General features: G+C 46.1%; 1 protein-coding gene across 8 annotated transcripts in view; it reads right to left on the bottom strand.

The window, feature by feature from the left end:
* Nucleotides 1-231: 231 nt before the first annotated feature.
* Nucleotides 232-14,129, bottom strand: part of RGS20 (regulator of G protein signaling 20) — a 49,399-nt gene continuing 35,501 nt past the window's right edge. For 5 of the 8 annotated variants that reach the window (XM_067017567.1, XM_067017570.1, XM_067017566.1 and 2 more), the window contains 3 exons: nucleotides 11,443-11,529; nucleotides 5,692-6,014; nucleotides 232-1,087 (listed from right to left, as the gene is read on the bottom strand). In XM_067017567.1, the coding sequence (XP_066873668.1) occupies nucleotides 899-1,087; nucleotides 5,692-6,014; nucleotides 11,443-11,491 (561 nt within the window). In that variant the 5' untranslated portion in view covers nucleotides 11,492-11,529 and the 3' untranslated portion in view covers nucleotides 232-898. The remainder of the gene's footprint in view (nucleotides 1,088-5,691; nucleotides 6,015-11,442; nucleotides 11,530-14,129) is intronic. The other 3 variants (XM_059043543.2, XM_067017565.1, XM_067017564.1) reach the window with 1 other exon arrangement.

Below are 14,129 nucleotides of genomic sequence, written 5' to 3'. Positions count from 1 at the left end.
TCCGGATTCTGGATGCCTTTCTTTCCCATTCATCCTAGTGGTGGGTTTCTTCAGGATGGTTTAGGCCTACAAACCCGTCTTTTTACCTGTGAGCTGTGAAGTTATCCTGTTCACCTGTGATAAAAATAGTGGGATCTAAAAAGAAAATCCTAGTCTGGGAGTTAGAATCTTGCGTGTGTCCCCACTTACTTAATCTTATATTTCCCAAATAGTGACATGTGAAAAAAAGATGGAGATAAAACTCTTGTGCTTTATTTTTTTAGAGTGAAAATGCCCATATTTCTTTCAATAGTAAAAATGGAGATACGCTTATTTGAACGTTTTGTGATGAACACCACCTACGTGAAAATTCATTCTTCAGGTTGGCAGATTCTGGTAATAAAGGTAACTTTTCAACAGAAGCTTTTTCTCAGCAGTACTTCTCTTGGCAAACATTTGAGGCTGATCCACTTCAGAGCCCACGGCTTTACATTAACCGTGTAAGATACGCACATAATATGCACCTACATACATGTATCCTAAGATAAAGCAGAATACCAGTTTTACAGGTAGCGGTCACATCTTTAGAAAATGGGAATTTGGGTCCTGTTCCCATGGATGTACACGCTGCAGGCAGTGTGGTGTCTTCTTGTGTATCCTTTGTCACTGAGAAAGTGCTACTGTCATTGGTAAGTGTAAGTATACTACCTTTCTACACAGCCATACCCCATTTTTCCCAAAAGTATCACAAAAGGTGGCCGCAGTTTACTTGGTGAATATACAGCCTTCTGCAGCAGGAAGAGTTTTATTAAAATAACCCGAGTATGACCCAGCAGAAGACACGACTGCCTCTAATTTCCCTGTCCTACACGGAGTCCACGAGTTCTTTGTTTTATTAATAATAAATACTTTGAACATCCTAGGCTTCTACTGCTTTCTCAGATAAGGAGCGAAGCAGGTCTTTGTAGAGAGCAGAGTTCATGAACCGGGGGTACGAGTCCCTGTGCATCAAGGTGTAGATCTGCAGCTGGGCATCGTCGAAGATGTGCGGGGACGGCTCGGCCATGCTTCTGTTGATGGTCTCCCTCACGCGGGAGTCCAGGCTGACCTGCCGGCGGGGACACATGGGGCTGTGTCAGACAAGGGCCTCTTTGGACATACACCCCAACTCCCAGACCTTGTTTGGTTTTTTAAAAATCCCAGATCCAGCAAGCTCATCCCCAAACCTAAGCTGTTGAAAGAGGAACTGAACACAATGAACAGTGGTCCCAAACTTCAGAGGCATCAGAAGCCCCTGGAAGGCTCGTTAAAAGAGTGCACCCCCCCCCCCCCGAGCTGCTGACCCAGTGGATCTGGGGGCAGCTGACAGTTTGTATTTCTCATGAGTTCTCTCGGTGACGCCAGTGGGGCTCGCACTGCTTTAGAAAACGACGCTGCTTTACTTCTTTAAAGTGAGCGGCTGTGGCCGCAAGGAAGAAAGGCGGCGCACATTGACTTACCGCCGGCTAATTGCCTGAGAACACTAGGGCTGAAACCTGGAGCTCCGGGCTGGGGTCACACAGAAGTGACCCGAAGCACCGTGGAAGGGTCAATGCCGCCGGCTTGGGCTTAACTCCCGGCTCTGTCGCTGTTGAGCTGTGGGACCTCAGGCCAAGTGAACTGTGCCCTGAAGAACTGCTCCGTAGGGACCTCCCCGGCGGTCCAGTGGTTAAGCCTCCGAGCTCCCAGTGTAGGGGGTGTGGGTTCGAGCTTTGGTCGGAGAACTAGGATCCCGGATGCCGCGTGGTGCGGCAAAAAACCCCAGACAACCTGCTCCATAAAGAAGGGGTGGCGAAGGTGGTGGCTGGTCAGAGCTGAATGAGAATGAATTCAAAGTGGGGGGAGTCCACGAGGTCCCGGGAGACGCTGGCTCCTTGCACTCCGATGTCTCCTCGTCCTGGACGTAGCGCCTCCCAGGCCCGAGCGGCCCGCAGGAGCCAGGCAGCCGAGAACAGGACAGCACCCCCAAGATGGACTCACGCCTTCTCTGCCGCGTGAGGAACCTCGGCTGGACCGTCTCTGCACCAGGGGGGCAGGAACGATACGCCACGCGCGCGCTGCTGTTTAGTGTAAAACTGCAAGCGTGCTCATCCAAGTCACTGAGCACGGGCTTCAGCGGTCTGTCTTTCCAGATGCATCTATATCCACCTCCTCCTGGGAAGCCCCTCTGCCTGCCCACATTGCTCAAACCTAACCTCAGAACAGGGGCCCCGCATCTCCGGGATGCTCGGGAAGGGCTGGGACCGCTTACTCCCCCCAGGTCAGGGTCCTGCGCACCCTCTGCCTCCCTCTGGCCCTGCTGACGCCGCGGCTCGAATCCGGCCACCCCCCCCGCCCCCGCTCCTCTCTGCCGTGACCCTCGTGGAGGTCAGCCGCCACCGGGCCGGCATCTGTTCACCAGCCTCCTGACTGGCCTCGGGCCGGCAGTCCAGGGCCTCTCCGCACCACCCCCGGCCGCAGCACTCGGCGCCACACCTCGTGCTGGTGCCGCTGGGCTCAGGGTCAGGCGCAGAGCTTGCAAGTTCCAAGCTGAAACTTGGGAGGCCCTGTACGGCCTGCTCCCGCCGGCTCCCCGCTGCGCCTCACTATTCCACTCCAGAACTCAAGGAACTTGGCATTCGCCTGGAATCTAAGGAAAGAAGGAGCGAGGACTAGCTTGTCTTTGTGCTAGGAGGCTGTCTAAGGGAACTGTCTAGAATGGCCTGGCTACGTGTACTTCTCTGTCAGGTCTTGGTTTCCACGTCGCTCCCCGGTCCTGGGAAGCCTCCCAGCCACCCTGAGCTGAACCCCACGGCTGCCCTCACCACCAGGCCGTGCCCTCCTAGAAGCTTCCGGAGTGTGAGGGCCCAGGTCTCAGAAGCTCAGCTCCTGCCAGAGAGGGGACTCGACACTCATTGTGGGCTGAGAGGAGAAAGCCTCTAGCTTGCTCTTGTTAGAAAATTAGAGTAAGTGTGGGACTTCCCGGGCGGTGCAGCGGTTAAGACTTCTCCTTCCAAAGCAGGGGGTGCGGGTTCGATCCCTGGTCGAGGAGCTAAGATCCCAAGTGCCTTGCGGCCAAAAAAACCAAAACATAAAACAGAAGCAGTATTGTAACAAATTCAATAAAGACTTCAAAAATGGTCCACATCAAAAAAAAAAAGTCTTAAAAAAAAAAGAAAGAAAATTAGACTAAGCATTACTGCAGAAAACATCAAAAAATATTCTAGGGGACTTCCCTGGTGGTGCAGTGGTTAAGAATCCACCTGCCATGGGCTTCCCTGGTGGCGCAGTGGTTGAGAATCCGCCTGCCGATGCAGGAGACACGGGTTCGTGCCCTGGTCCGGGAAGATCCCACATGCCGCGGAGCAACTAAGCCCGTGAGCCATGGCCGCTAGGCCTGCATGTCCGGAGCCTGTGCTCCGCAACGGGAGAGGCCACAACAGTGAGAGGCCCGCATATCGCAAAAAAAAAAAAAAAAAAAAAAAAGAATCCACCTGCCAATGCAGGGGACATGGGTTTGAGCCCTGGTCCGGGAAGATCCCACATGCCGTGGAGCAACTAGGCCCGTGCACCACAACTACTGAGCCTGTGCTCTAGAGCCCGCGAGCCACAAATACTGAGCCTGCGAGCCACAACTACTGAGCCTGTGCGCCTAGAGCCCGTGCTCCACAACAAGAGAAGCCACCGTAATGAAAAGCCCGCGCACTGCAATGAAGAGTAGCTCCCCGCTCAGAGAAAGCCCGCGCGCAGCAACAAGGACCCAATGCAGCCAAAAATAAAGTTTAAAAGTACATTCTAGTTCACAAACAGTTACGGTGCAAATGGAACCGTCTGATTCTCTACAACCTCCATTTGAAGACCGTCCCTCGAGTGCTGGTGGCGACAGGGTCTGCTCAGGACGGGAAATGGACACAGGGTTGCTGAGGGTGGTCACCCGCGGTGAGCCGGCTCTGCCCGGAGTGGGCAGGGCTTCACATCGCCCCCCCTGTCGCTCTTCCCAAATGTTCAGGCAAGTGGGGACCTCCCCTTCCTACACAGGAGGGAACCGAGGTGCAGAGAGGCTCAGAAACACACGCGAGGTCATGCAGCTATTAAATGAGAGAACTGGGGCTCGAACCCCAGTGCATCTGACCCCAAGGTCTACGCTCTTAAACTTTTCAAGCTTTTACATTTCAAGTAATAGATGCTTATATTTGGGAGGAAAGGGTCATCTTTGCGTTACAAATTTGCCAAGTTTTTTGGTTGTATAATGCTTTGAAACACAGTGATGAAAAACCTTGCCTTAAAAAATAAAAAGGAAAGTCATGAGAAAATAAAAATATGTGGAAGCCATACATTAAAGGACAAAAATTCTCTTGCTTTTTGTTAACCCCCAATGGAAAGAACTTTCTGAACGTCATATCCGTACATCTGTCAGTGGAATATCTCCAACGTACTGCAAACTTAAGGAAGCGAAATTGAGTGCCACAGTCTTTCTCTCAAGCATGGTCCCCACCCTGTCTGCCTAAACCAGACGTGCAGTCATTCCAGACTCAGATCAAAGCCATCCTCTCTGGCTTCTCTTCAGCTGGCCTGGTTGGACCATCGTCATGTCTGGGCTGGAATTTGTCCTCTAACTGGCCTCTGCCTCTGGTCTTCTTTTCCTAATCTATCATGTGGTCTTCAGAAATCCAAGTTTGGTGATATTACCAGGCTAAAATCCAAGCTCTTCCCGGGATAAACCTCAGAAAGCCTCAGCCTGGTCCGCAAACCTCTCCATGCTCTCGAACCATCCTCTTTTCCTAAACTTTCCTCCTGCTGTTGGCCACCGGCCCCAGTTGTTTGGTAAGCACCCCACACCTCAGCCCCAACCTTCTGACGCTTTCCCTGTCCCTGTGACCGCGTGCTCTCATCCTTGGCCCATCTAGTCCTGTACCCTGGGGTGCCTTCATCCCACTGCGTTTCTGGTAATTTCCTCATTATCCTTGGCCCAGCCATGGCCTCTCCAGGGACCTCTTCCTCATCCCCCCCGCCCCCCAGCGATGGCTCGCCCCCCAGCCCGTCACGACCCCAAGACGTCGCACCCGGGGCCCCATGTCCGCTGCCCTCTTGTCCGCGAGCTCCTGACAGGAGAGGCTCTTGTTTTATGAGCTTTACATTCTGCGCAGTACCTGTGGGATTTTACCGTCGGAGCTACAAGGCACTTAGGTTTGAGGCCACCCTAACTTCCTAGATTTTAGATTTGGAAGAATGAAAACTGAGAGGTGGAAACTTGACAGTTTCACTCATCTGATCATTTCGCTGACGTAACAAAGGGACACCCTGGGGCGAACCTCTGCAACATCAGCACCATATTCGTGATGCTCTTTCCATCTAAAATCAGGAAACCTGTAAACAAGATTTTGCTCAGATTACAAGGATAATTTTATTTAAAGGAATGCTTATAGGGTGTCATTTAAAAACAGCGTTTACAGCAAAATGCATAGACGCCTACTTCTAGAGAATCGGATGAAAGTTATGGACACTTTTCCCAGGACAATGCACACAATCTTTGACTGATTTCGGGGGGCACTTGGCCTCCATTGGTGGGCCCACCCCCCAAGGCGTTTGAACACTCTAAACGGTGGAGCAGCCCTAACCAGGCCGCGTGACCAGACGCGGAAGGGGTTCCTTTCACCCACGGCCTCCTGGGGGACGTTTCTGGTGGGTACGTACCTCTTTCGGAGAAAGGATAGAAACGTAGTCTTCATATATTATTCTTGCTTTCTCTTCAATCATGGTTTCGTGAGCCTCTTTTTTCAGTTCCTCACACGCCATCCAGAAGAGCATGTTTTCTTCACTGAACTCCGTTCGGAGAAACTCGCGGAAGGCGTTCCTTCCCGCGGCCGTGAGCATAAGCGCGTCGAAGGACTGGGCCCAGGCGCTGGCCTCCTCCAGGGTGGGACCCGGGCTGGGCGGGGGCGGGAGAGAGGGGCCAAGGGGGCAGAGGTGTTGGCGGCTGGTGTGAATTTCATCCTGAGAAATGTGTCTTTTTCGCTCTGAGGATGAAAATGTGCCCTTAGGCCCTTTCAGGCAGAGAAAGAGCTGTTCTCATTTCCTTGCGCCCTCGGCGGAAACACGGGGCACTTTCCAGCTGTCTAGCTGGACGGCGCCACTGCCGCCAAAGGGCTCGCAAACCAAACTGCTGGGATAACCGCTGAGAACAGGCCTGTACGTACATCTAGGCACATCCTGGCGAAGATTTTAAAATTTAAAAGTAAAACAAAAAATTCTTAACAACCATCTGACCACAAACTCCCCAGGCGGCTGTGATAGACCCAAGTCAGACCCGACCACCAGGCTTCCAGAACAGCCATGGGGCAGTGTCTGCCCGGGGTTCTAAAAGATTCAAAAGAGGATGTTAAAGAGAAAAAGCAAAGGAGATAAGTTATGCCCAGTAACTGCAAGCGATGAACAGCGATGACAAAATTAGCACTTGCAGATTCACCTTTTACCTGGAGACCTAGGCCATCGGCAAGCGCTGCACTCACCTGGGTGCTCGGTCCACACGCCGCCCTCTGCCCCCCCCACCCCCAATCCCCGATGGAACTGCTATTCTCGATTTGGGGGTTTACCCTGTTTTCGTTTATTTTTACTTACGTTTTCATTATATTAAGGTCAGAAAACACAGTCTGTTTAACAATGATCCTTTTATTTTATTAAATACGTTTATTACATATTTTATTTTATTACATCTTATTAATACGTTATTACATTTTTTATTTTATTAATTTCTTTTCCCTTACCCTTTTTTTCAGAGTTTTTATGTATGGATGTATCCCTGAAGAATATATTCTTTAGTGTTTTTTTTTAAGACTCTGCTTTTATTTTTATTATTTATTTATTTACATATTTATTTATTGGCCATGCCGCGAGGCTTGTGTGATCTTAGTTCCGTGACCAGGGATTGAACCCATGCCCCTGCAATGGAAGCGCAGAGTCCTAACCACTGGACCGCCAGGGAATTTCCCTTCCTGGACAATTCTGATAGTTGAATTCAGCCTACTCATTTTTGTGATTCCATGTTTAATTGGTTTAAACATTTCAGAGACCATTATTTTATATTTGATTGCAGATAATTCTAACATCTGAAATCTTCTGGCCTCTAAATCCAAGTGTTGTTTCTACTGACTCTCATTTGTGGTAGGTTGTGTCCTTCTAGTTTTGTAATTTTTGGTTGGTCTTAATCTTTGGCAAACGGAGTCACATTTGATGGTTTTCCCTTTCCTCCAGAGAGGGTGTGTGTGTGCTTCCTACTGACTGGGGACCATTTCTGCCCCTTTCGCGGACCAGGGCTGAATCCTGGAATCCTGGCTTTAAGCTCCTTGCCCCACCCCCTCTGCACTGGCTCTGAGAGAAAAAACCCTTCTGTCCTGCGCTTAGCAGTCACTGCTCAGGGCTTTGCTTACTTTTTATTTGGTTTTGCTTTTCAGGTGCTTTGTCCTTTTCCTTACTTTCTGTGAGCCCAGTGTTGCAAAAACTTTTTGACTTTCGCAAAATCTGTTCTTCTGTCTTGGGAAGGCCCCCAGATGACCTAATCTGCTACACTGCCAAAGGCTCTCCATTTAGTTTTGGGGGGTAAACAGTGTATCACCAAGAATTTGATATGTAGCGAACTTCTCCTAATTATATGACGATGATAGAAAAAACTCTCTCCCATATGCAAAGTTTACAATGTAAATTCGATGTCCTTTTCCTATCTTTAAGATGGATTATAAGTGACCCAGCAGAGAAACATCAGCGCAAAGCTGAAGACCAGAGAGTTCCCTGGTGCCCCAGTGGTTAGGATTCCGTGCTTTCATTGCCATGGCCCAGGTTCAATCCCTGGGTGGGGAGCTGAGATCCCATAAGCCGCGCCGCACGGCCAAAAAAAATTAAAAAGCTGAAGATCAGACAAAATGGGTCATAGAAAGCGAGTAGTCAGCTGAGCCAGCAGTGAGACACAGACAGATAAACAGTCATTTCAAGTTTAGTTTCAAAGTTAGATTCAGCGTGTAGAGATGAATCCTATGTAAGTACAACTGTGTGGAAATGCATAGACAGTTCCTTTGAGGATACGTAAAAAAACTGTTGATGGTTTATATTTGGAGATTGGGACAAGGTCTGGAGTAAGAGGACAAATGAGCTTTTATTGTAAAACTTTTATATTGTCTGATTTCTTTTTTTATAAGAGGTGTTTAAGCTTTTCATCATGAAAACAGTATTCTGGGGCTTCCCTGGTGGCGCAGTGGTTGAGAATCCGCCTGACGATGCAGGGGATACGGGTTCGTGCCCCGGTCCGGGAAGATCCCACATGCCGCCGAGCGGCTGGGCCCGTGAGCCATGGCCGCTGAGCCTGCGCGTCCGGAGCCTGTGCTCCGCAACGGGAGAGGCCACAGCAGTGAGAGGCCCGCGTACCGCAAAAAAAAACAAAAAACAAACAAACAAAAAAAACAGTATTCTGTATGAAAACATACATCTCTATCATAACCAGTAAAATTAGTTTTGAAAGAAAAATATATATATATGTTTTTTGGCTGTGCGGCTTGTGGGATCTCAGTTACCCCACCAGGGATTAAACCTGGGCCACAGCAGTGAAAGCCCAAAATCCTAACCACTGAACCACCAGGGAACTCCTTGAAGGAAATATTTTAAAAGATGCTTAAAAGATAATTTAAAAATAGTAACTTAAAGCAATCTACATAAAAAAACCAGATTCGGGCTTCCCTGGTGGCGCAGTGGTTGAGAATCTGCCTGCCAATGCAGGAGATACGGGTTCGAGCCCTGGTCTGGGAAGATCCCACATGCCGCAGAGCGACTGGGCCCGTGAGCCATGGCCGCTGGGCCTGCGCGTCCGGAGCCTGTGCTTCGCAACGGGAGAGGCCACAGCGGTGAGAGGCCCGCGTACCGCGATGAACAGTAGCCCCCGCTCGCCGTAACTAGAGAAAAGCCCTCGCGCAGAAACCAAGACCCAACACAGCCAAAAATAAATAAATAAATACATTTATTTATTAAAAAAAAATACCAGGTTCTTTTTATTTTTGTTTTTATTGCGGTACGCGGGCCTCTCACTGTTGTGGCCTCTCCTGCTGCGGAGCACAGGCTCCGGACGCGCAGGCCCAGCGGCCACGGCTCACGGGCCCAGCCGCTCCGCGGCACGTGGGATCTTCCCGGACCGGGGCACGAACCCGCGTCCCCCGCATCGGCAGGCGGACTCGCAACCACTGCGCCACCAGGGAAGGCCCCAGGTTCTTTTTAGATAGGTTAATTAAATTGGCAAGGCTTAGTAAAGAATGCTAAATTTAAAAAGAAGAATGCTGTTATGTTCCTTAAATATGGGGATTCAAAATATATCTTCCTACTCCTTTTAAGAAATACATATAAAAGAATGACTGAAAAACTTAAGGGTAATCAGTAGTACCCTTTAAAAAAAGAGAAAGAGAGAGAGAGAGAGAGAGGGAAGGAGGGAGAAAACATATATTTTCCATAGTACCAAAGAACCTAGGAGCAAAGAAAGCACAGTTCATAAAGTAAAAAAAAAAAAAAAAGAAATAATTAGGGGGTATTGTTAGTAGACAGTCAACAGACATTCTAGAAGATTAAACATATCCATAATCATCAAGACAACTGACCCAATGTAATTGGATTTTAATTCCCAGTTGAGTAACAGAGACTCAAACTGGGCGAAAATCCAACATAATGCTATTTTCGGGAAGCATACAAAATACTACCAAAAATTATAAACAAATAGGCAAAGATATGTGAGGGAAATGCAGATCAATAAGATTAATATCTAAATAGAAATGGAAGCAAAAGGCATCAAATTGGATAAAGAGTCATTTTATATGGTTGGATATGATTGAGAACAAATAATGGCCGATATACAGGAGGGAACCCTTCCCTCTTGCCTGGCTCTGTTCTCAGTGCTTTACTGGTGACTCAGTGCTCATGACAACCCTTCTTTGGCTGAGTCACACTACACTGTTATTACCCCATTTTACACACAGGGAAACTGAGGCAGAATGTGGCTGCTAAGTGCCCAAGGTCTACACGCAGGATGGGCAGAGCCAGGACCAGATGAGGGCTTTCTGGTTCCCGACGGTACTCAGAGCCTTAAGCCTTGGCGCAGAATACAGTACACTGGAATATATAAGATAAAAGCTGTTTTCAACAGACTCAGTAATTGTGGAAGATTTTAACATGCATCCTACACTTTGAAACATCTGGGTAAAAATAAATAAAATAAAGAATGAAGAAAAATATTTTAAGTAAACTTTTAGGTTACTTGTTTTTTTCCCCCCTCAAAAATAAATACTTTAAGGCAAGACCTATTTGAACGATGCTTTTAGGATATTTGTCTATTGCCTGCAGTTATATTGGCATAACACAAAGAAAAGGAATAAGAATAGGTAAGTGGAAGTAAATCCATAGATAATACAGGAAGGAAAAAAGACAATTTTAAAATTTGGCATTATGGAAAGTAATTTGTTGTGTTTTTCCAACTTTTTCTCAAAATACTTAAAAAATAATACATTTCCTAAAGTATAAATTTATAGTTAAGAAAAATAATGGACCTTTAAAATTTTCCTGGGGCTTCGCTGGTGGCGCAGTGGTTGAGAATCCGCCTGCCGATGCAGGGGACGCGGGTTCGTGCCCCGGTCCGGGAAGATCCCACGTGCCGCGGAGCGGCTGGGCCCGTGAGCCGTGGCCGCTGAGCCTGCGCGTCCAGAGCCTGTGCTCCGCGACGGGAGAGGCCACAACAGTGACAGGCCCGAGTACCACAAAAAAAAAAAAACCAACTATTTTCCTGAAACCCTTACTTGCGTATTTCATTATGTTCTTTTATTTAAAAAAGTAAATCACATAAAAATAAAATGATGTCATATGTTTTGCCAAGGAGCATCAATTTCTATTTGTGATTAACAGGCATTAGATTAACAGTGGAACCGATTTTTCTCCCTGTCACACAATGAATTAAAAGGAATTCTGCAGGGACTTCCCTGGCGGTCCAGTGGTTAAGACTCTGAGCTCCCGATGCAGGGGGCCAGGGTTCAATCCCCGGTTGGGGAACTAAGATTTTTCATGCCTCACGGCATGGCCACAAAATAAATAAATAAATAAATCACTTTTAAAAAGAAGAATTCTGCAGAGTGAAAATGTGATGCAACATTATGATTTGATATTATTAAATTGCAGTTAGAGAAACTGTGTGTTCTACTGAAACAAAAAATGCAAAAAAAAATCTAGTTGAGAGTCTATGAGAGGATGGATGTTCACTAAACTTATTTTGATCATCATTTCATGACGTATACAAGTCAAATCATTATGCTGTTCTCCTTAGGCTTACACGGTACTGAATGTCAATTATATCTCAATAAAACTGGAAGGAAAAAATAATAAGGTTGTCATTTCTGTCGATTTACTGAGCTAAACACTATGAGATTTTACCTTTCTTCACAGGTGGGAAGGTCCTCTGTTCTGAGTTCATAGGATGCATTCCTGAGTCTCTGTTCCTCTTGGTTTCTAACAGTGAGACTGCAAGAAATAAGACAAACACGTGTTAGTTGAGATCCTTCTGTATCAAGGAAAGATTTTTTTTACAGATATTTCAGAGAACTCCAGGTTACCAAGTAGAATTAATTTCTTGATAAAAGTGACAATTCTTTGTTTTCTTAAGAAAACCAAAAGTATGACAATAAAGTCTTAGCAAAATTAATTCTATTTATAATACTATGGTCTACATTCATTGAGAGAGTTTACATTTAGAATAATAATTCTTGTCATAAAACATGTCCATTAGAAAGTAGTGAAAAGATCAGATTTTCAGGAATGTTTTTGGTTTTCATTTTGTTTCCTGAACCTTGAAAAAAGGTATACATTCTCCAGACTTTGTTTCCCAGTGAAAATGGAGATTTTATGTATTTACAGGCACACATACGAAAGTATGAAAGAAAACCAGCAAAGTGTACAATCAAAATCTCTATTGTATCTTTCAGGAGAGTTTGTTTCCTTATACACGTTTTACACCTTCATTTGTACATTTATTCCAGGTATTTCTGTTGTTATAGTAAATGGAATTTTCACTTCCATCTCATCTTCTAACTTTATTGTTTGTACGTTTGAAGGTAATTTCTTAATAGCTTTACTGAACCATTATTTTTACATCATGAAGTTGCCTCTTGAAAGTGTACAACTCAGTGGTTTTTAGCATAATCACAAGGTTGTATGACCCTCACTACTATCTAATTTCACAACATTTTCATCACCCTGAAAAGAAGCCCCAGACCTGTTAGCAGCCACCGCTCATGACACACTACCTCTGACCTACACCAGCCCTCAACATACACTAATCTGCGTCCTGTCTCTAGAGATATGTCTGTTCTTTTTCACTGAATGAAAGATTCTTTAAATTCTACAGTGCTTTACAATTTTCAAAAGTTTCAGACACGATTTCATATAATCCCATAGTAACCCTTTTCTCCGCCACCCCCTCTATGGCCGCTTCCCCTTCCCTCTCCCCAGTGGTAACCACTAGTTTGTTCCCTAAGACATGTCTGTTCTGGATCACACCATATGTGGTCCTTGGTGGCTGGCTTCTTTCACCTGGCTTACTGGTTTAAGGTTCATTCACGTTGTAGCATGTTTCACTACGTTATTCCTTTTTGTGCCTGAATAAGATTCCATTGCCTGGATATATCACAATTTGTTATCCATTCATCGGCTGATGAACAGTGAGGTTGTCTGCACGTCGGGGCTATTTGTAAATAATTCCACTATGAACAGTCATGTACAAGTTTTTGTGTGGCTGTCTGTTTTTATTTCTCCTGTGTAGATACCCAGGAGTGGAAGTGCTGTCATGTCGTAACTCTATTTTTAACATTTTGAGGAAGGCCCAAACTGTTCTCCGAAGCAGCTGCACCGTTTCACACGCCCACCAGCAATGCTGGCGGGATCCAATTCCTTCACACCCTTGCCAACACTTACTGTTGTCTGTCTTTCTTAGTCTAGCCATTTAGGTGGTTATGAAGTGGTATCACCTTGTGCTTTTGGTTTGCATTTTGCTAATGACTCATGACATTTGAGCATCTTTACAAGTATTTATCAGCTAGTTGTACATCTTCTTTGGAGACATATCTGTTCAGATCCTTCACCCATTTTTAAATTGGTTTGTCTCTTTATTTTTGAATTGTAATAGTTCTTTACATTCTGAAAGCTATTATTTTTTTGTTAATTTGATTTCTCTCTTGTGTTTGTGTCAGCTTAGCAACAATTCCCCTGGCATTCTCAAGGGAATTCTCATATCATCAGCAAACAGGGAGCTTTTCCTCTTCTTTCCCAATTCTTAGGCCTCCAGTTGTTTTTTCTTGTCTGACCCCTAAAGCACAGTGTTGAATAGTAGGGAAGATCCTGGACAGCCTTGCCTGGTTCTTTTTTAAAAAAATTAACTAATTTATTTATTTTTGGCTGCGTTGGGTCTTCGTTGCTGTGTGCGGGCTTTCTCTAGTTGCAGCGAGCGGGGGCTACTCTTCGTTGCAGTGCGTGGGCTTCTCATTGCGGTGGCTTCTTTTGTTGCGGAGCATGGGCTCTAGGTGCGCGGGCTTCAGTAGTTGGGGCACGTGGGATTAGTTGCTCTGCAGCATGTGGGATTTTCCCGGACCAGGGCTCGAACCCGTGACCCCTGACTTGGCAGGTGGATTCTTAACCACTGAGCCACCAGGGAAGTCCCCCTTGCCTTCTTCTTGATTTTAGCAGGAATGCTTTTAGTTTCCCATTAATATCAAAATGGATTTTTATCATTGATTAGTTGAGTTTGCTTTATCTTACTATTGCCTCTGTACTGTCTTTTCTATTCTTTTATTATGCCTTTCCTTAACATTCTTTACACCATTTTATAAAAGTCTTTTATTCTATTTTCAGGCACATCTGCTTTATGAATTTTCAGTAATTGTGTGTACCTCTATTTTTCTTTAAGTGCAGTCATTAGACATGCAGGAACTCCTTTTTCTTGTGGCTTTCATGATGCCAGGGCTAACAGTTTCAGTAAATGATGGTTTCTTAAAACAAAAACAAAAACGAATTTGAAAGGCATCTGGGTGGTACTGTCTCTGCAGGAGTATTAATACTGCCCGACGTCA

This window comes from Kogia breviceps, chromosome 17, assembly GCF_026419965.1.
Source record: "Kogia breviceps isolate mKogBre1 chromosome 17, mKogBre1 haplotype 1, whole genome shotgun sequence".
NCBI classification, from domain to species: Eukaryota; Metazoa; Chordata; class Mammalia; order Artiodactyla; family Physeteridae; genus Kogia; species Kogia breviceps.
Note: the sequence above shows the minus strand (reverse complement) of the source record. Positions and strands in the feature narration are given on the sequence as shown.